General features: G+C 39.6%; 1 protein-coding gene across 1 annotated transcript in view; it reads right to left on the reverse strand.

The window, feature by feature from the left end:
* Window positions 1-20,144, reverse strand: part of NUP210 (nucleoporin 210) — a 187,670-nt gene that overhangs the window by 11,810 nt on the left and 155,716 nt on the right. The window contains exons 29-34 of the mRNA XM_007500347.3: window positions 14,209-14,300; window positions 11,469-11,643; window positions 6,617-6,792; window positions 4,065-4,285; window positions 3,653-3,789; window positions 2,415-2,538 (exon numbers count right to left, since the gene is read on the reverse strand). Coding sequence (XP_007500409.2) covers window positions 2,415-2,538; window positions 3,653-3,789; window positions 4,065-4,285; window positions 6,617-6,792; window positions 11,469-11,643; window positions 14,209-14,300 — 925 coding nt within the window. The remainder of the gene's footprint in view (window positions 1-2,414; window positions 2,539-3,652; window positions 3,790-4,064; window positions 4,286-6,616; window positions 6,793-11,468; window positions 11,644-14,208; window positions 14,301-20,144) is intronic.

Genomic DNA, 20,144 nt, shown 5'->3' on the forward strand with positions numbered 1-20,144 from the left:
CCAAAATTAGCCAAGTTCTGGAAAAAAAGAAAAAGAAAGGAAAAAAATATGCTTCAAGTCACACTCTAAGTCCATCAGTTCTCTCTCTCTGGAGATAGAGAGCATTTTTCATCATGGGTCCTCTGGAACTGTGGTGGGTCATTGGGTTGATCAACATTACTATGTTTTCCACAGTTGATAATCCTTGAAATACTTTTACTGTGACTTCTTTATCTTTACATTTTTAAAAATTGTAGAGGACTCCAAAGAGATTTTGTTTATGTGGTTTATAGCTATTAACTTTATTGTAGAAGAAATTAGAATAATATTATGAAAATTGTTTTGACCTCTCAGACTTTTTGAAAGGGTCACCAGACCACACACTTGGAGAACCTTCTTAAGAGTCTTAGAAACTTGTCTCTGGTCCTAGATGATTCAGTGACTTGTCCAGGGTCACACAGTATGTGACAGAAGTGGGACTTGAACCCAGGTTCCAAGATCACTCATTTCTCTATCCACTTGTTTTCTAACCAAGTCTTATTATAACAAATATGGGGAGCAAAAGTATTACTGAAAGCTCTATAATAATAGCAGCATTATGAAAGGAGGGGCATAGATTGGTGCCACGTGTATAAGTCATACTACATCACCAACAATTTCAGTTTATTTCAGCATCTGTTCTAGATCTTGTACCTCATGAGTGAGGTGGCTGAACGAGTCCCACTAATACAGTCTTCTCCCCCCCCCCCCCATCAGTCAGAAAGAGGGATAATTTATTTCTGAACATCACTAGGCCAATAGTTCTCCAATAATATACTAAATATCATTTCAACAACAGCATAATGTCATGCACTTGTACTATGTCGAAGAAAAAAAAGGCCACGGTGATGTAATAAAGTCTGGCTCATTAATCAGAACAAGAATGGTGATATTTAATTTTACAAGTTAAGTGGCTTTAAAAACAGCATTTTTTGTTGTTGTTGTTGTCAAGGCTAGTAATGGGCAAGAGAGAACAGGCTTAATGCTGGTAGAGTCACTTTTTAAAAGGTAATTATAAAAATCAAAGCCTGTGAGAGGCTTGCTGGTGGTTTATTTCTAGAATTCTCCATTGCAAGGTAGAGCTCTCCTTTAGCACTTATGAGGTTGAAATGCATCTTTTATTCAAAGTGACAAATTTCAGTTAAGCTATTGTGTGTACAAATATTGTCCTGCCAAGTACCCACATGAAACCCAAAGTTCAATTAATCCAAAAAGGAAAACAGGAGAAAGGGGAAAGTTATGCGGAGGGTCTGTCTGTCTTTGCCATTTATTAACTGTCGAGTCTCCAGACTGTGTCCTCATTTGAAGAACACTGACAAAAGTACTAACCCTGAAAGGTTCATCAAATCACAGATTTAGGGCTGGGAGAGACCTCAGATTAGAGGCTAGCGCATCCAACCCCTTGTTTTATAGATAATAAAGCTGAGATACTAGGAAATTAAGTAATCAAAAAACCATTAAGTATCTGAATCTGGATTTGAACCCAGGTCTTCCTGATTCCAAATATAGTGTCCTAGACACTATGCAATGATATCTTTCCATCCCAGAACATCCTTTGAGCTGGAATCAAGTGTAAGTCATCAGTATTCTCATTAGCAGGAATACCTAGAAAACGACAAACACTGATCATTTATATACTTTCAATATACAGCACTTCAAAATAAAATTTCGTCTTTCTCTAATTACATGTAAAAATAATTTTTAACATTAAAAAAATTTGAGGTCCAAATTATCTTCCTTCCTCCCCCTCTCTCTCCTTCCCTTGCCCCTTCCCTGCGACAGTAAGCAATCTGATATTGATTTTACATGTGCGAACACTGATCATTCACAGCCCACTTTATGGTATAAAAAAAGGAGTTGGCTCACCATCCCCTATGAAGGAAGAGCTGTAAATATTCTAGAGTTGAAGCAATGGAGGCTCGAGGATTGAGAGATTTATCCTCAGGTAGCTGGGCTACTTTGTAGCAGAATTAGCCCATGAGTCCAGAACTTTGAAAATCAGCTCCGGAGGTATCCTTTCCATGATTCCACCCTTGTCTCTACCATAATCCAAATGATTTGTTTACTGCCACGGCTCTGCCGGACCTTTTCCAAGGCCCTCTCCTTTTCCAGATCTTATACTGAGGTATGTATAAAAGTCCAGGAAGTTTCCTCCATTTAAAACAGCACAGTGTAAGTGGCAAAGGAGAAGGTGTGCAAGCCTTGGAGTTGTACCATTTTATTTACTGTCAGACCCTATCTAAGGTGCTTCATCTCTTTGAAAAGCCTCTGTTTCTTCTCCTCTAAAATAGGGATAACAAGACTTGCATCTCCTGACTCTTGGGGCTATTCTAACAAAAGTGCTGTCTGAAACTGGAAGCGCCTGGTGAAATGTTAGTCATTATTATGATCATTACCTCTCAAGTTGGTACTTCCCTCTCCAGTGACAACTATCACTTTGGAGGCAGTGATCCCCTGAAAGTTGGTTGGGATACCACTGATGTGGGTGGCCACGATCCTCTGGGGGCTGCTGATCCAGATCTAGGAAATAAACCAAAAAACAAAGACCTCTAACACCAAACCAAACAATTGGCTTCTGTAAGAATCCACACCTTGCCCTCTGGAGGCCATGTCAAACAAGCAGAAATTAAAGCAGGAACAGTTGTTTGTAAGGTGGGCATTGATTTTTGCTGGAGATTGTGAGCCTCCTAGCTTCTCATAAAGATGATGTTTGTTCAATTGGGTGAATTGGTTTTTCAGAAAAGGAGGGGAAAAGTCATCTTATTTTATTACCATTAATTTGAAATAAATCAACCGGCTTATGAAACAAACAAAAGGTTGTACTTCACATCCCAGTACCAGGGTGGGCCCCATTACTCCTAAAGACAGACAACAAATATTTACATGGTGCCATCCCTTTGGCTTTCATGGAAAGGGGTCTAGGCTGAGTAGAGGTCAGTATGCAAGGCTGAGTCTTCCCCCAAAAGCAGCTGAATTCTGTTAGTTCTCCCATGCAAATACTGGAAATTCATTCACACAATCAGAGCTTTATTAATCTGAAGTTGTTCAGCATCTGCCTCTCTTATGCTGCAGAAAGGGGAATTAAGTTGCTGCCTCACGGAAACCAAGCTAAATATGCAAACTATTAGGTTAAACTCCCTTATTCAATCCAGCACACGCTCACTATAAAAATGAGATGCATTTGGATAGAGACCAGGCACTTTCCATTGATTCACTCTGGTTTGCAGATAAATAGTAAAGAAAGAGAAATGACTTTGTTCACCTCCTGGAAGATTCAGAAGGTGACTTCCTAGGGAAGTTTTTGCATTTAGTAAGGAAGAGGTTGAATCCTAACAAGCTTGAATATCTTACCCCCACAGCCCCTCTGAGTCCTTGATGGCTTCTTGGCAAACTTCCAGCCACAGTCATTCTAGACCCTTCTGTGGCTTGGCAGCAACCCCCTCTCAATGTCTCATTTCCCAACCTTGTGACCAAAAGCTTTAGAGAGCAAGCTCATCTTCAGATGGAAGGGTTTTTTAAACAGAATTTGACGTCGAGTTTTTCTTTAGCCCCTGTCCTTTCTTTTCTACACATCTATCTGCAATAACATGAGATGGCTAGAAATACTCAGAGGGAGAAAGCCCTGGTGCCTTACCTCCTTATATGTCCTGAGAACTCCAGCAATCTCATAATAAAGAGTCGCCGCTCCAGAGTCTCTTGCCACAGCCACACCAGTCTTGGGATCAACTTGGAGAATATTACTGGCTGAAGAGCTCCATGTCCCTGAGAGACCTGGGAAGGAGACCTCTCCTTGTTAGAGGATGTTTTAGGTGTCTTTCTCCTGGTCTAGGTCCCTATACCAGCTGAAACGTATCTCAAATAGAAAATTCATGATAGCATGTTGCAGGGGAGAAAACTGAAGCCCAGGTTAGGTGAGTAATTTGCTCAAGGTCACACAGATAATGGGCATTAGAGGTGGAATTTGAACTCTTGTCTTCCAGGCATCAGAAACATCCATCAAGTCAGAAATGGGGATTTGTAACAGGGGCATCTTGGGTATCTCTTACCATCTGGGTTGATGAGGACCGTGCTCAAACAGAGGACATCTCCTACTACGACAGTCTCGGTTAGTTCTGGAGAGATGACCTGCTGGACAGGCAGTGGCACATAATCTGAGAGGCCAGCGTGTTCCATGTCCCATACAGCAAGCAGAGTCAGGCCGACATTGACTGTGCGGATGACGCAGGTATTATTGGTAGTTCCCTTCCCAATCTGGACAAAGTCATCTCTGGACATTGAAGGAAGAAAAATGTGTTTCCAAGAGTAATCGTCACACCTAAAAGAATACTGGACTCCATCCAGAGAAGGATGGATTCCAATCTGATCACTTATGGGGGAGAAGATGACTAGTTAGTTGGACTCATTGTTTCATTTTTTTAAAAGTGTTGTTTTCTTTTCCCTTGCCTATTCCAGAAGTGTGATGTGATCTAGTGAAAAGGGAACAATAGAAAAATCAAAACCCCTGGGTTCTAAGCCTGGCTTCATCACTTTTTTTTTTGTTCTTCAGTTATTTCAGTCTTGTCTGACTCTCTGTGGCCCCATTTGAGGTTTTCTTGGCAAAGACACTGGAGTGGTTTGCCAGTTCCTTCTCTACATCATTTTATAGATGAGGAAACTGAGGGAAACAAGGTTAAGTGACTTGCCCAGGATCACACTGCTAGTAAGTGTTTGAATCCAGATTGGAACACAGGAAGATGAGTCTTCCTGATTCCAGGGCCAGCACTCTATCCATTGCACCACTTAGCAGCCCATCACTATTTTACCTTAACTGTATCATTTTTCTTCTCTAATAATAAGGAAAAAAACTCACTATTTTAGCTCAACTACATTATTTTTCTTCTCTAATAAGGGGAAAGAACCCACTATTTTACTTCAAGTATATAAATTTTCTTCTCTAATAAGCCTTGTCTTAACCATCTATGAAATGGACCTGAAAAGAGGCCAGATTCTCAGTGAATATAGCCTCAAAGGGAGCCTAATGACAAATTTAACTCAACCATATCATTTTTATTCTCTATTAAGCCTTGACTTAACCATATGTGAAATGGGCCTGAAAAAGGGGCCAGATGCTCTGAGTTAATATGGCAGCTTTATACTCAAAGGGTTAGCTCAAGGCTGAGATGGTTTTGATAACTCCCTGTTGCTTATCTTCTATACTGATCTTGAGATTTAAATATGTCTATATCAGCTCCTGGGAAGAACTGCAAGAAACCATTTTTGCTGTTGTTGTTGCTGTAATGAGGGATTACATAGAAAATGTCTCCAGTTAAAATCTGAAATCCGGCCCTCATTTTCCTGTTTGAATTTCTCTAATGAGATTGTTTCATTAGAAACTCCCTCTAATTTCCATCTCATAATAAATTCAACAACAAGGCTGATACATCCTACTGGCTTTCTTAGCTCTTGTCTATGGCTCAAGTTAGAAACTGAATAATGTCTGAAAGCAATCTGTTTCTTCAATTTCACAGCTTGTACCCTCTCTTCCTATCACTGGGATTTCCTCTTTTTTCCTTTCTGTGTTTACCACATCAGCAGTGAGAGTCACAGAGCTATAGAATTGGAAGAAGCCTCAGAGGTCCTTTAGTCCAGAATTGACCTGAAGCATGACTCTCCCCACAACCTTCCTGGGAAGCTTGCTGTCAGATAACCAGTGGGGAGAATGGCCCCCATTCAAAGGCGAGAGCCACAGAGTAGCTAGGTGGTACAGTGGTTAGAGCATTAGACACCACCTAGCTACTCTGTGGCTCTGGTCTTTGAATGGGGGCCATTCTGACTTCAAACACTAGCTGTGTGACTCTGGGCAAATTACTTAACTCCTATTTATCTCAGTTTCCTCATCTGTAAAATGAAGAGTAAAAATAGCATCTACCCCCTAGGTTGATTGTGAGAATCAGATGAGATAGTAATTATAAAACACAATGTCTGGCATATAGTAATCACTATAGAAATGTTAATTAATGTTTATTGAACGTATGAAAAAAATAATGGAAAGGAGTCAGAAGACCTGAGTTCAAGTCTCTGCTCTGCTGTATGGTAAATAGGTGATTTTTACCTGCATGTAAAAATGGGGACAATATACACTAGTGACCTAAAGAAATACTGTGATGATTTATTAATTTATTCCACATTCATTTGCTTTCCATTAACTAGGCAACAAGATAAAGTGCATAGAGGGCACTGTGGCTGTCTTTTTGCCTTTCTCTGTAAATCCAGGGCTCAGCACAGTAATAGACAAATAGTAGGTGCTTAATAAATACTTTTGAGTGAATATACCACAAAAAAAGTCATTTGTTTTTATCATTACTTTGACTGAATCCAGAGATGGATATCAAGGTCATAGCTCAGGAAGTGTCAGTGTTTCATTCAGGATGTTCATGGATTCCTTCCTTCCTTCCTCACATCTCACTCTGACAGTCAAAGAAAAGCCCCAAGCTCTTTTTGGAAAGATTTGAACACTCTAAAATTCCTCAAACTATTAATATAGATGGCATGAAGGGTCCTTCAAATGGTCCATTTGTCTTCTAGTTTGGAAAGGGAAATCTGGGTGATCACCAGCTACCTGTTCGTTGCAAAGTTGAGGACGGAGTTATGAGCATGGAAAATCTCTCCAGAATTGTCATGAAAATGCACAGTGAAGGTCAGGGTCATTCCCAGAGGCAGAGCTGCCAAAACCTCCTTATTCTGGGCATGCAGAATGGGGCTCACTGAAATCCTCAGGTATGAAACAGGAGACACCTAAAATGCGTAGTCCAGGAGGGAAAAGAATGCAAGTTTAAAATTGTTCACCTGGTCTTCCCTGATCCCATTGAAGACAGACTCAAATCTTATACTGAGGCACAGTTTGTTTCATATTGAATAAAATGTAGAATGTATATCATATAACAATATATTCTTCATATTACTCTTAATTCTTCATATATAACAGAAGAACATGGTTTGATTGCTGCCTGGGGATCACATCTTTGGAGGGGATCATTTCCTTCATGACAGAGAAAAGATTAAAGCTCCAGCCACATTCTCTGCCTTCATCAAGCTCACTGACTCCTTCAGGTTCCAAACACAGAGGCCACGCCAAAACTCCAAGATGGGCATCCTGGTTATGCTATTTTCTTATACCAAAATCAGGATATACCAAACAGCTAAATACATTTTAGAAGGATTCTTTGCTTTTAGGAACAGATTCAGGGATCTACAGGGGTTCTTTAAATAGATAGGTCTGCTATGGCAAATAAAAACATGATTTTTGATGGAAAGAAAAGAAGTCTTCAATGCAGAGAACTCTTCAATTTATGTATCTCTCGACTGGAAAAGAAGGCTAAGATGGGGAAGAGGGAAGGGACCTTGATTCTACGAGGTCTTAAGCTGGATCCCAGGAGCTAACCCAGCATCAACTCACTGGATAACCTTATTGTTTTGGGAATCTGGTTTCTTTCTTTGTAAAATGAACAGGCTGCATTTGCAAATCTATGGCTAATTTCAAAATTCGTCCATACACACTGGCTCTAAAAGTGCTATCTCTTCAAGACAAATGAATGCACAATCAATTTTGACCTGGATAAGAACTGGATGGGGTGAGGGGTCTGGGGGGTGGGGAGTTAGGGTAAGCCTTTGCAAGTCAACTCTCTTGAGAGAAGGATCTGTTAATTAATGAAATAGGCCAAGAGTGCTATAGGAAATGTCTCAAAAATAAAATGAATGTATTCCCTATTGGACAAGATTCTAGAAAGAGATTAATAAAAATAAGGAAAGGAAACTCTCTTTCCTGACTGGGGAGGCAGGATCTTGACTTGCCTGCCCACATCAGCCTGAAGTTTCTTTCAAGACTCATCAACTGTGAGAAATAGAAGGAACTTAAAAGATTACCTAGAATGAGGGTCCACAGATTTTAAGGAGTCTATGAACTTGAACAGGAAAAAAAATGTATATTTTACTGCATTTGTTTTTCTTTGTGATTCTATTATATTACATGCATTGAAAAACATTATTCTGAGAAGTGGTTCCATAAGCTTCACCAAACTGACAAAAGAATCCATCACACGAAAAAGGTGAAGAACTCCTGTTCCCTAATAACTCTCCCATTTTACAGATAAGAAAAACGGGGCCCCATGAGGTGATAGCTTACCCACAGTTACATAGCGAGTAATTGTTAGAGGCAAGAGCCAAACCCATAACTGCCAATGCATAATAGCAATCAAATAACCCACAGCTAGTAACTGTTTGAGGCAAGATTTAAATCCATAGCTAGTGCCGCATATAAGAAATCTAGTAACTCATATTCAGTAAGTTTTGGAGGCAAGATTCAAGCTCCGGTCTCCTCTGACTCAGTTTATGATGGGACTTGCTCACATCATAGTAAACAGCAGAATCCAAACTGTTATCCAGGTCCTCTGACTCCAATTTTGAGAACAAAAAAGTCTATTTACCAAATTGAATCTTAAGGACTTCCACAGCCTGGCTCCATCTTTATTTTCCACCTTTTTTCATAGGACTTCTTTTCAAGGTCATTAAATTCTAGCTAATCTAGGTAGCTGGCCATTCTGTGGCCTCTGAGTTCATTGCTAGGGTCTCTGCAGACCTATCTCAGTGGGTTTGGGGATCTATCTAATATTTTGTCATGCAGAGGGGGACAAATGATGATAGGGAACCTTTTGTAGATATCCATGAGATACTAGAACCCAAGGAGTGTTGGCAGAATCAGGACAAGCATTTGCGTACCCCCAGTCAAAGCTTGGAAACTGTACCCCGTGGCTCGCTTATTCACCAGAGTTCTCATTGAAATATACAGGATGCGACATCATCAGGGATAGAAGAATCTGGCGAAAGGGTGTTAAATTAAGACTCAAGAGAGAGATTTGGGAATGAATCTTGCCTCCAAAAATTACCAGATTTGACTGTGGAACAGCTATTTAATCTGTATAGGTCTTGGTTTGTTCTTCTCTAAAACAAATAATAATACTTCACAGTTGTGAGAAAAGAACCTTATGAATAGCATTCCAGAAAAATCAGTTATCAGGGAAAAAAACCCAACTATGGGCCAAGGAGAAATGAAATTTCTGATAGTAAAGCATATGCATTTATTTAAAATATTTCAAAGCACTGAGCATTTTGCCTCCATGTTAATTATATCCTAGGTGGTTGCCTATCTTACCTAAGCCTGGTTTCAGCTCTGATCCCAGGCTGGAAGGCCTAATAGAGACCATCCATTCTAATCTCCAGCCTTCAGAAAGCCAGGAAATCACTTGGCTGATTATTTTCTTTTATCACGTTTATGTACCATGCAAGTCAAGTAGCAGAAAATGAGATTAAATTGTCAACTGGTAGCTATGCATTGTGGGAGATGAAACTCTTCAAGGGAATTAGCCAATGAAAGAGAAAAAGATGGGCCCTTTGTGAAGTCATGCTCATTCTATCTGACCCATTCTTTCTGACAAGCAAAATGCTGTCTGAGGAGACAAAGGCTCTTTAATACAAGTCCACAGATCATGGATTTAGCCCAGAAGGCTCAGGAAGTTAAATGGCTTATGCAAGGTCACAATGGCAAGATTTGAACACAAGTCAAAGTCAGAATTGAAATAATTTTTCAATTATATCATGCTCCTTAATAGTTCTAAAAGAATAGCTTTCTCTGGGTGAGAGAATAGGCATCAATTTTACCGCCAAATAAGCAGCACAGAAATATTCATTTATTTGATCATTAGGCAGCCTGTATAGTGGAAGAGTGTTTGTCATAGAAACAAAGTGCCTATATTTGAGAACCAGCTCTGCTCTTTTAACTAAGTGACGTTAGATGAGTCTCTTCACTTTCCTAGTCCACTGGTAATTATTCCCACCTGAGAGAAGATGCTCAATGTCCTCCTTTCTCATATGGGAATAAATTATCCATGCATGAGGACTCTCATACGACCAACAAGAGAGACCTAAACATTTTCTTTGATCCTCATGACCTCTCAAATCTCTCCATAATAGGAATTATGTTAAAGAGATGAAGCAATATCTTTATCTACATGGTCTGAGACATCAAGAATTCAACTAACATCAAGGAAGGCTAATTTCTATCTACTCACAAAGCTCCATTCCCCAACATCCACCACCATCAGGCAATGGGACTGTATAAGCTGCCCTATAGACTTGCAACAGAACTCAACTCTACTTCACCTCTTCTCAGTGACAGCAAAGCAAAAAGCAGAAGTTTGCTTAGGTTGGAAGAGTGGCATGGTGCTGCAACAGAAGGAACTGGTTTAACATAAGTGTGTATGTTTGTATCTATGTGTATATGTATGGAACTAAACCTGAGGGAAAGAGTCCAGCACTCAATTGGGGCCAATTCTGTCCCTTCAGAAATTACCTCAGGCTGACTTGAAAGCTAGTGAAATATAAATTATCAAATGTAGGAAGGGGCCAAGATGTTTTGAAGTCTAGCCTCCAGAGGAACTGCCACCAAAGGGGAAGGAGTTAAAAATAGACGAACTTAAGGGGGGGAAAAAAGATCTCAGGAGGAAGAAAACTTAATAAGAGATCTTGAATATAAACAGAAAAATCAATGGGGAAGAATATGGTCTCCTGATCAGGTAAAAGAGTTCAGACAGCTATGAGGAAAAATATAAAGTCAAATGAAAATGGCATCAACACCTGATGAGGCAGGGGACTCTATAGATTAAAAAAAAAAAAACTGAAACTACAGCCAGATAGTCCAGAATGGTTTAAAAGAGAATTAAGAATTGTGAAAGCAGAATTTGTGGCCTGCACAGCAGAAAAAATTGTCAGAATAAAAAATTTTGAATCTAAGTGGAAGATCTCATCAAAGAAACAAAAGTGAAAATTGGGAATGCAAATATACAGAAATGAAGGACAATCTGAAAGAAGATTAGCAAAAAATAATCAAGTTAATCACTAATTTTTATATGTATAAATCTTGGAAATCTAGGAAAATAAAAGTAACACCAAGAAAAAAGTAATGGAGTTAAAAGACATGATCTCTACACAAGTGAAAAATAGTGATCTCTGACACATAGAGATAACATGAAGAATATTATGGGGTCTGTTAAAAAATGTGAACACTATAATGCAAGAAGTAACTGCCCAGCCCTTTTCAATACAGAAAGCAAAAGGCCAACTGAAAGAATCCACAGATCATCTCCAGGAAAAAAAAAATCAATTCACCACTTATTCTCATACAGCAGTTGTCAGGGAAGTGCTTTTAAATCATAAAGCACTATATAAATGTGAACCAATAGTATTATTCATGTGACTTGTTTACCACTCAAGTATGAAATGGTTTTTTTCTTTAAAAATACAACCATCTGGTCTCTATAGAGGTTAAACTTCACATACTTGCAAGGAGAAAGAATGTATAAATCCAAAAGATTTTATTATTCCAGGAAGAGAAGAAAAGAAAAATCATTCTATCCTACCTTCACAGCTACAATAATTGTCTGGTTGACTCCAAACAGCTCTTGTGAAATCACTTCAATTGTTGATGTCCCAATCAGCGACCCAGATACCAGGAAGCCCTTTTCATCGACATATACAACAGGAACCTTTTCTGGTCCATCCAGAATGCGGTAACTCAGAGATGCAACTCCATCCCTCAATGAAGCAAAAACAGACTCTTTTAAGAAAGATTTGTTTGCACAGGAAGCTGAAGAGGCTGATGGGGTCAAATCAGGGAAAAGGCTGGGTGGTTGTGACGCTAACAGACTGGATCCAAAGAGCTCTGGTATACAATCTAAAGATCTCCTTCACAAATTCTGATTTCAGACTGCTGAGTGGAGAGTAAAAAAGCCTTATCTTGCCTTGGCCATGTATCAGGACCTACTTGCTGTCAGCTCTTCAGCAGCCTCATCACTCACTGATAGAAAACTTAATTTGGAAAACTAATGGTTATAAAGGACAACAGACCTCCTCAGAAGTTATTTGGTGAACAATGTCTAATGGGGATTAATCTGCCAAAAAAAGAAAGAAAGGCTGAGAGGCCTAAACATCCACCAGACACAAGATTTTTAATCACTTCAAAATATTTTGAAAGCACTTGACACCCTCACGGAAAGCCACAACTAGACCCAACCTTCTCCCTTTCAGGTCTTTCATCTGGACTCCAGATCTGCAGTGTTTTCAGGCTCCAGATTTGGGTCTGTTGCTGCTATCACCACATCTGGCCACAAGGGGTGCACTGAGCCCTCCCAATGTTGATACCACTTGGAAAATCTGACTTTCCCTTATAACTGGGGCAAAGGAGGTTGGAGGTTTCCAAAATGAACTTTTACTAGGAGACTGGGAGTTGAGGAAATAAGTAGCAAGTGGGCAAAAGCAGAGAAAAGAATGAATTTTCTGAATTTAGCTAAAATTTCTAGCCATGCTTTGGCTTAAGTGGCTGCTTACAAGGCACCCCAAACTCTGTTGCACTTCCTCTTTGGGTCTGAACCAGGAGCCTGTCTCATACCCATTGGTAGAATGAAATGACTGGGAGTTCTTGAGTTTCAAAAATACTCTATGCTTTTCAAGGTAAGAGAACACACATGCATGAATTATTAAGATTCCTCTCAACAGCCAGATTTGAAACAGATCTTGGGGATGAGCTGAACAAACAAGAACATATTAATGCAAGGGGATATTATTGTACTACACAAGGATGAAAAGGAGGAATTCAGGGAATCACAGAGAAACTTGTATGAACTCATGCAGTGTGAAGTAAGCAGAACTAAGAGAACAATATAGTTAGTGGTTTTGTGAATGCAAATGAAAAGGGCACTAAAAAGAAGTCAAACCCTCCATGACTGTAAGGATCAATCTTGGAGATTGAGAGAAATGATAATCAAATGTTTCCCTCCTCTCCTTAGAGATGGAGAAGCAGGGGTGGGTGCAGAATGTTGCATACTCTGTTAATATGATTCTTTGGGGTTTAGTTTTGCTTAGCTGGGGGAGGAGTTCAATGCCAGGGGCTAGGGGTGATACATCCACAAATGACTGTGAAATAAACCCAAGGGACATCACAAAACATTTTTTTAAATCTACCAATAGCTAGGGTTTTTTCCTGGCTCAGTTTATTCATCTGTAAAATGGGAATAATAGTAATAATAATAATTTCCTATGAATCTACTTAAGAGGAAGCAGGATATTGAGGATAGAGAACCAGCCTCAAAGTCAGGAAGACTTGGCTTCAAGGTCAACCTTGACATCTATTGTCTCACATGCCCCTGCACAAAGCACTTAACTTCTCAGTCTTCAGAGTAACTCTCAAAGATTAAAACTGCACAGAGAGTGCCAACTTGAAAAGGAATTTTCTAACCTGGGAGTTCTGTATACTTAATGACAGTTCCAGTCCATCTCCCTATCCCATCTACTGCATAAATTATCAGAAAAGCTCTTTGTAAATTATAAAGTACTATATAAAAGTGAGTAGTTATTCCCTTGACAAATAAATAAAATGGGGGTAGCTAGGTAGCACAGTGGAGAGGACTACAGGCTTGGAGTTGAGAGGATCAGGGTTCAAATCTGACCTCAGACAATTCTTAGTTGGGTGACCTGGGAAAGTCACTTAATCCTGCTTGCCTCGCCCTTGCACTCTTCTGTCTTAGCATTGGTACTAAGACAGAGAGTAAGGGTTTAAAAAATAATAACTAAATAAATACATAAAATGGATACCAATAAGCATGAGTTCAATTACTTTGAAAACTCATCAGTTTGAATACTCCAATATAGCAAATTTCCCTCTTTTATGTAGAGAAATTTGACTAGATACCTTTACTATCTGTCCATTTGAAAAGGCAGTGCCATATACTGGAAAGAATTCTGTATGGAGGAGGGTCAGAAGACTCAGGTAGGAGCCCCCCTTTCATCTTACTAGCTGTGTGATGTTAGGAAAGATTCTTTGTAAGTTTCCTCCTCATTAAAACTTCCTTATTTATCCCAAAGGATCATTGATAAGAATCACATAAAGAACTGTATGTAAAGTGTCCTGTGATTCCAAAGCTTTACCTAAAGGCGAGTAATTCTATAGCCCAAGGAGAAAAGTAAAGAAAGAATATGTTGTAAAGAACTAGGGAAGGAGGAGAAATGAGATGAGGCATGTAAATTTTTCATGCAATATTATAGAAAGCCATACAAGGCATTTCAAGTTTTCACACACAGACATAGACACACACGGTCATGTACCTGTTTGTCTGAAGCTTTATAAATGAGTTTGGTGACATTAATATTTGTTCAGCTTTTATTTCAGGATTAAGCAGTAGAAGCTTTTCAAATACCTATAAAAGAAAGAAAGTTTTATTACCTTGAGGACCATCTGAGTCACAAACATCTGTTTAGATTCCCTCATGGGGTAGGAGCCAAGAAAAGTGAGAGAACAGAAGGCCAGAGCAATTGTTTCAAGCTACTTACAATCAAATAATTATTGAACTTCCCTTTAACAGTAAACTAAATTTTTCAAATAGGAAGAAGATATGATGAAAACAACTGAACAGGCCACTTCCATCTGTCCTTTATTACAATAAAGGTGGGGCAATAACTCCTTTAAGCAAGGACAAATCTGCAAAGAACACCTATTTGATATTGCTACCTAAAGTTCTATAGTTCTACTTAATAATGTTTGCAAACGGCTGGGCTATCAAAAGCTGGCAGAATGAGGACTTTAATGTCATTCCAAAGATGATGCCTCCAACACCAAGACCTCCTTCTCCCCCACCTCCCCTTCTCAATAATATGGTCTAATTTCCATTCCCTTCATGATAAGTGAACATCCTGATCATCACGGATACCTGCTCAGACTCTGATTTCCTGTTTCATCACTTCACTGCCTTATCTCATCCCTTTCCTATCTTGACACATTCTGACAGTATCTACAAAGATCCAGGCAAGTGGCAAGTAAAACCACCCTGAGATGAATTCAATCAAGCAGATAGTGAATCTTAAAACTCAGGCCCAATGTTTTCCCTCAAATGTCAGTAGCCTTACCTGGCTTTATTCCAACTTAAGACTATGGTCTGTCTGGATTCAGTATTGTTAACTCCTAGAGACCCAGGCTCTTTCATTGGCTTACTCAGCTTTATCACACAGTTGTGCCACCAGACCAGTATGACCCAGTACAATGATTGTGGAGAGACTGCCATCAGAAGTAGTATGGTGGAGAGGGTCTCATATAGAAGACTCTCCCAATTATTACCTACATGACTGGACAAGTTGCCTAACATTTTTGGACCTGTTTCTCTATTTGTAAAACAAAAACAGTAGAACTAAGTAATCTAATATTCCTTTTAATTCTAAATCTCTGATCCCCAAACTTGAGTTCTGGTATTGCCACCTATGATCTGTGAGTCCTTGGACAAGTTACAGCTTCTCTGTTTCCCAGTTTTCTTATGTATAAAAAAGGATTTCTACCATATAAATGAAGAGGTCTATGGTGAAGATCAAATAAGGTAATATATGAAGAATGTCTTTATAATTGTAAAGAACCCCAGAAATGTTAGCTATCACTATTAGTCCCCTGGGTATGGAGGGAGGAGGGAATATGGGACACTTCCCGATTCCCACCTGTACTGTCTGCCCAAGTCATTTGTCTGCCTCTTATTTCTCTTTTCTAAGGCACCACCTTCTTGATGATCTTCATTAACATATCCTTCTCCTAGGATATCATAAAGATATCTCAGAGCAAACAAAGGCATCTGCTTTCAAAAAACATACTCAGAGGCCCATTCTCCATCCTCGTACATTCTCTGAGGCTTAGGAAGCCAAACCAGGAAGGACAGAATTAATAGTCAATGGGATAAAGGCAGGGGAATGTGGGGAGTCAGCTCATGAACCAGCTCTTGAGAGCTGATTGTTTAAAAAAAAAAAAAGCAAATGCTACAAAAACAAGGATTGATTTCTTGATTATCTAGACGTAAGAAAGTAAAGAAAAATGCTAAAAATGCAGATTAAACTTAAATGGTTGTTATGGGAACTAGCCCCCACCCCACCTCAAAGATCAGAGTTATTAAACATTTACAACATCCCCCTAGATAGTCAGGAGGTCTGGTTTCCAGTCCTAGTTCAGAACCTTATGGTCCTGGTTCCAGTCCTAGTTCTGAACCAAACTGTCTGGATACAAGCATATCTTTCATCTCCTTTAGCCTTGGTTTAGTGTTGTGAAGAAAGGACACTTTGAAAACCAGGAAGGCAATTTATCAACCATAAAACCCCAATAAATATAAGCCATTTATTATTGTTGTTAATATTCTCACCAAAGCCTAAGCCACTTATAGAGATCTATAAGAGAGGTACTCCAAGGGGACATAGTGCATGGCAAGAGTTTCTGGGATGAACTGAGAAGAACCATGGGGAGATTTTCTATTATATAGCACTTTGTAGCTTGCAAATCAATTTCATATACATATAGTTTATGTACATATACATATATGTAGCTGTTATTCTACATATTATAATAGATATTTATGTGTGTGTAAACATATACAAATCACCTCATTGGAATTGCACAACAGTCCTGTGAAAAGAAATGACATTATCTTTGCTCTATACATGAGACCAAGGTCCAGAGAAGGTAAATATGTTCTCTAAGGTCAAACAAGTAATATGTGATAGCATGTAAAGTCCTTGAAGGCATGGGGCATCTTACTTCTCTCTTCGTATTTCCATCCCTAGGACCATGACCAGCAAATAGCAAAGTGCTTAATAAAAGCCTGCGCATTAATTGGTAGAACCAGATTTCAAATCTGGGTCTTCTAACTCCAAAGGCTGGCATTCTTTCCAGTGCTACATATTTCATGAACCATTGGGTCCACTGTTGACTGTCATTAGACTCAGCCAGGTTTCAATTAGGGCCCGGATACATGGGCCTGAATTCTTTTTATTGTTCTGTCTGTCTGTCTGTCTGTCTGTCTATCTGTCTGAATCAGGATTAAGTGACTTATCCCAGATCACACAGCTAGGAAGTGTCTGAGGCAGATTTAAATCTGTCTCCCCAACTCTAAAACTGGTTGACTCCATTTGCTATCTAGTTGCCCCTGCATATCTATTTCTAAAATAATTCTATTCCCAAAGAATTGGGAATTCGCATCCATTTCTTGTAAAACTCAGTCAGTGTGTGGGAGATGAAAAGAATTCTTTCCTAGAAATCTCCATTTGGAGAAGAAACCAGTGTTATCTCTGAGGAAGGGTCACTTCAGCTGCCGTGCTCTCTGAAAATGAGCAACACTAAACCTGCTTTTTTTTCTGCTTCAGTGAATCTGTGATCTGTACCTCAAAATGAGCTCTTTCCATTTCTCTACTCCACTGACCCCACCTGCCAAGTGAAAGAGAGCCTGTTTGGGGGTGGGGTGGGAGTGGGGGTGGGGGCCCAAGCAGTATCTGTTAACAACCTTGTGCTAGGAGATCTGGCCAAATGTCAGGGCTGAAAAGGGCAGGAAATCAACTGCCCATTAACCTCAAAGGCTTAGGCACTACTATCTCCAGAGATGACTGGCTAAGAGATAACACTTGGGAAAAGTAAATGTCCTTTCCCTTTTCATTGCTATCCTCACCATTACCATCACCTCTGCTGCCTTCTTCAGGACCATCAGTGCTTATTTGGACACAGAGATGCTCAAGACATCCCAGAGAATTACAGCAAACACCCTCTGCTTTCTGACCTGGCTCAGCTGTTTGTGGGCAGCAGAGGGTAGTGAAAGTTCCCAAGCATGGTCTGTTGTAAGGGAATCATTCCAAAGTGGTCAGGGAAGGGGACATAGGCAAGAACTATCAAAGAAGGAGCAAATCTCAGGCAGTATCTTTAACTGGAATTCAGTCTGTAGCCGTGTAGGAGAGGAGTAAGATAAGGGGTTATTGACAAATGTGTCAGGAAACATGGAAATCCAGAATGGCTCAGCTGATCCACGCTTCAAAGACTGGCTCTGCTCCTTTGTACAAGGGGTTAGAGAAGGCTCCCTCCCTGCTCGCCTGGGTCTCCTCCAAGGACCGGATCAGCGCCATCTCCTGTATGAGGCTTTTCCTACCTCCTCTAGTTATTAGCACTCTCTCCCTCCTGAAATTACTCTTTACATAATCAATCAACAAGCATATATTAAGAATATGCTCTGTGCTTATTTTTATTATTCATTCACTCATTTTTTGGTTTATTTATCTAGTACTGTGCTAGGTAGATATTGAGGATACAAAGGCAAAAATGCTGACAGTCTCTGCCCTCAAAGAGAACTCTTTACTAAATGGTTGGCATCGAATAAGCACTTAATTAATGCTTTTTCACTTATTCATTTTATCAGGGAAAACAACATATACACACAAGAATGTACTACATACCTGTTTATGGGGTATGGGGGCAGGGGAGGCAGCTGTGCCTGGGGTAGGGCACCAGCTGTTACTGGGGTGGGAAGAGGGGACAATCTTTTAGGGGAGGGATTAGGTAGGATCTCAGGAAAAGTAGGAGGCTAGAGTGAAGCTTTGAAGGAAACTAAGGATACTAAAAGGGAAAGGGAAATACAAATGTTTTCTATTCACTAACTTTGTGTATATATTGTATCCTCCCAAGAAAGAGTGAATTCCTTGAGGGCAGGACCTCAGGGTTTTGTCTTTGTACCCCTAGTCTGGAAGAGAGTCTGGCTCTTTAAGAAATATGGGTTGAGGGGCTGCTAGGTGACTCAGTGGATTGAGTAAATGTCAGGCCTGGAGTTGAGGACTTGGGTTTAAATCTGACCTCAGACACTTTCTAGTTGTGTGACCCTGGGCAAATCACTTAACTCCATTAGCCTAATCCTTGTCCTTCAGTCATAGAGTAGTTAGGACAACAGAAAGTAAGGGTTTAAAAAAAAAAGAAAAATGGGTTGAACTGAAAAGATAAGCAGCAAAGGGTTGGAGTCTTTCTTTTTTTCACTGCTTAAGACTTTTTACCTATTCAGGCTCCAACTCCAGTAAAAGAAAAGCTCTCCAAGGACAGACAATGTTTTGTTTCATTTTGGTTTCTGTTTTTGATCTACATATTCCCAGTGTCTGACACATAGTAGGTGCTTACTACACATTTGTTAAACCGAATCACTAATCAGCCATCACCTACTACTGAGAAATAGACTTCTTGAATAAAATATTAGATTTGGGAAGGAGCTTAGCATCAAAGTCAACCTTGATTTTGATAGACTGTCAAACTTGGGTACAGAGACAAATTAATGTGCCCAAGGTCTCACCCTCAGTTTACCTTTCTAAGCTAACTGCTCATTATTCCCCCTCTACATTCTGACTTGTCTAGACTCTACAGTTCTCCATACACAGAATGCTATCTTCCACCTCTGTGTCTTTGTGAAATCTGTCCTCTATATCTGAAATGTCCTTCCTTCTCACCTCTTGGTTTCTGATCAAGTGCTACCTCCTTTAAAGGGTCTTTCTGCAACTGTCATTTCCCCTACACAAATCACTTGGTATTAATTTTGTATATATGCTGTATTTGCTTATCTGTGTTTATTTCTCATGTTGTCCTCTCTATGCCAGGGTAAAATGTAGGTTCAGCAGGGGTAAGGACAAATTCACTTTTGTCTGTGCTCCTAGAAAATAGTGATATATCTGTTGCAGAGTAGTTGCAATAAATTCTTACTGATGGTCTAGAGAAAAATCTAATCCAAGGAATCAGAGGCAACAGTGTATAGCAAAAGGCACTGCCTTCTGAGCACACAACCCAGGTCCTAGGATTGAAATGGATGATCCATATGATTCAGCTTTGAAATTCTGTGAAACTAAATGATTCTCTATAAGAATCATGTGCCCAAAGGACCACTTTGTAGCACAGCTCCAAGGAATATAAGCTTCATGGGGAAACTACTGAGATTAGCCATTTTCTCTCTGAGCCTCAGTTTCCTGAGCTGTATAACTGAGGAAATAATCCTGCTTCTCAGGATCAAATAAGATCCTATCTGAAATCCTTAAAGCATTGTACAAATATCAGGGATGATGATAATGATTATAGTTGTAATTTATATAGTCCTTTATAGGACTTGAACTCACATTTCCTCTGCTACACAAAAGACACAACTGTTATTTGCTATGAGTGAATTGGCACTATCATGACTTACTCATTTAAGACTAAGTGGTACTACAAGGCAAGCAATGAATTGACC

Source organism: Monodelphis domestica, chromosome 7 (genome assembly GCF_027887165.1).
Source record: "Monodelphis domestica isolate mMonDom1 chromosome 7, mMonDom1.pri, whole genome shotgun sequence".
Lineage (NCBI taxonomy): Eukaryota > Metazoa > Chordata > Mammalia > Didelphimorphia > Didelphidae > Monodelphis > Monodelphis domestica.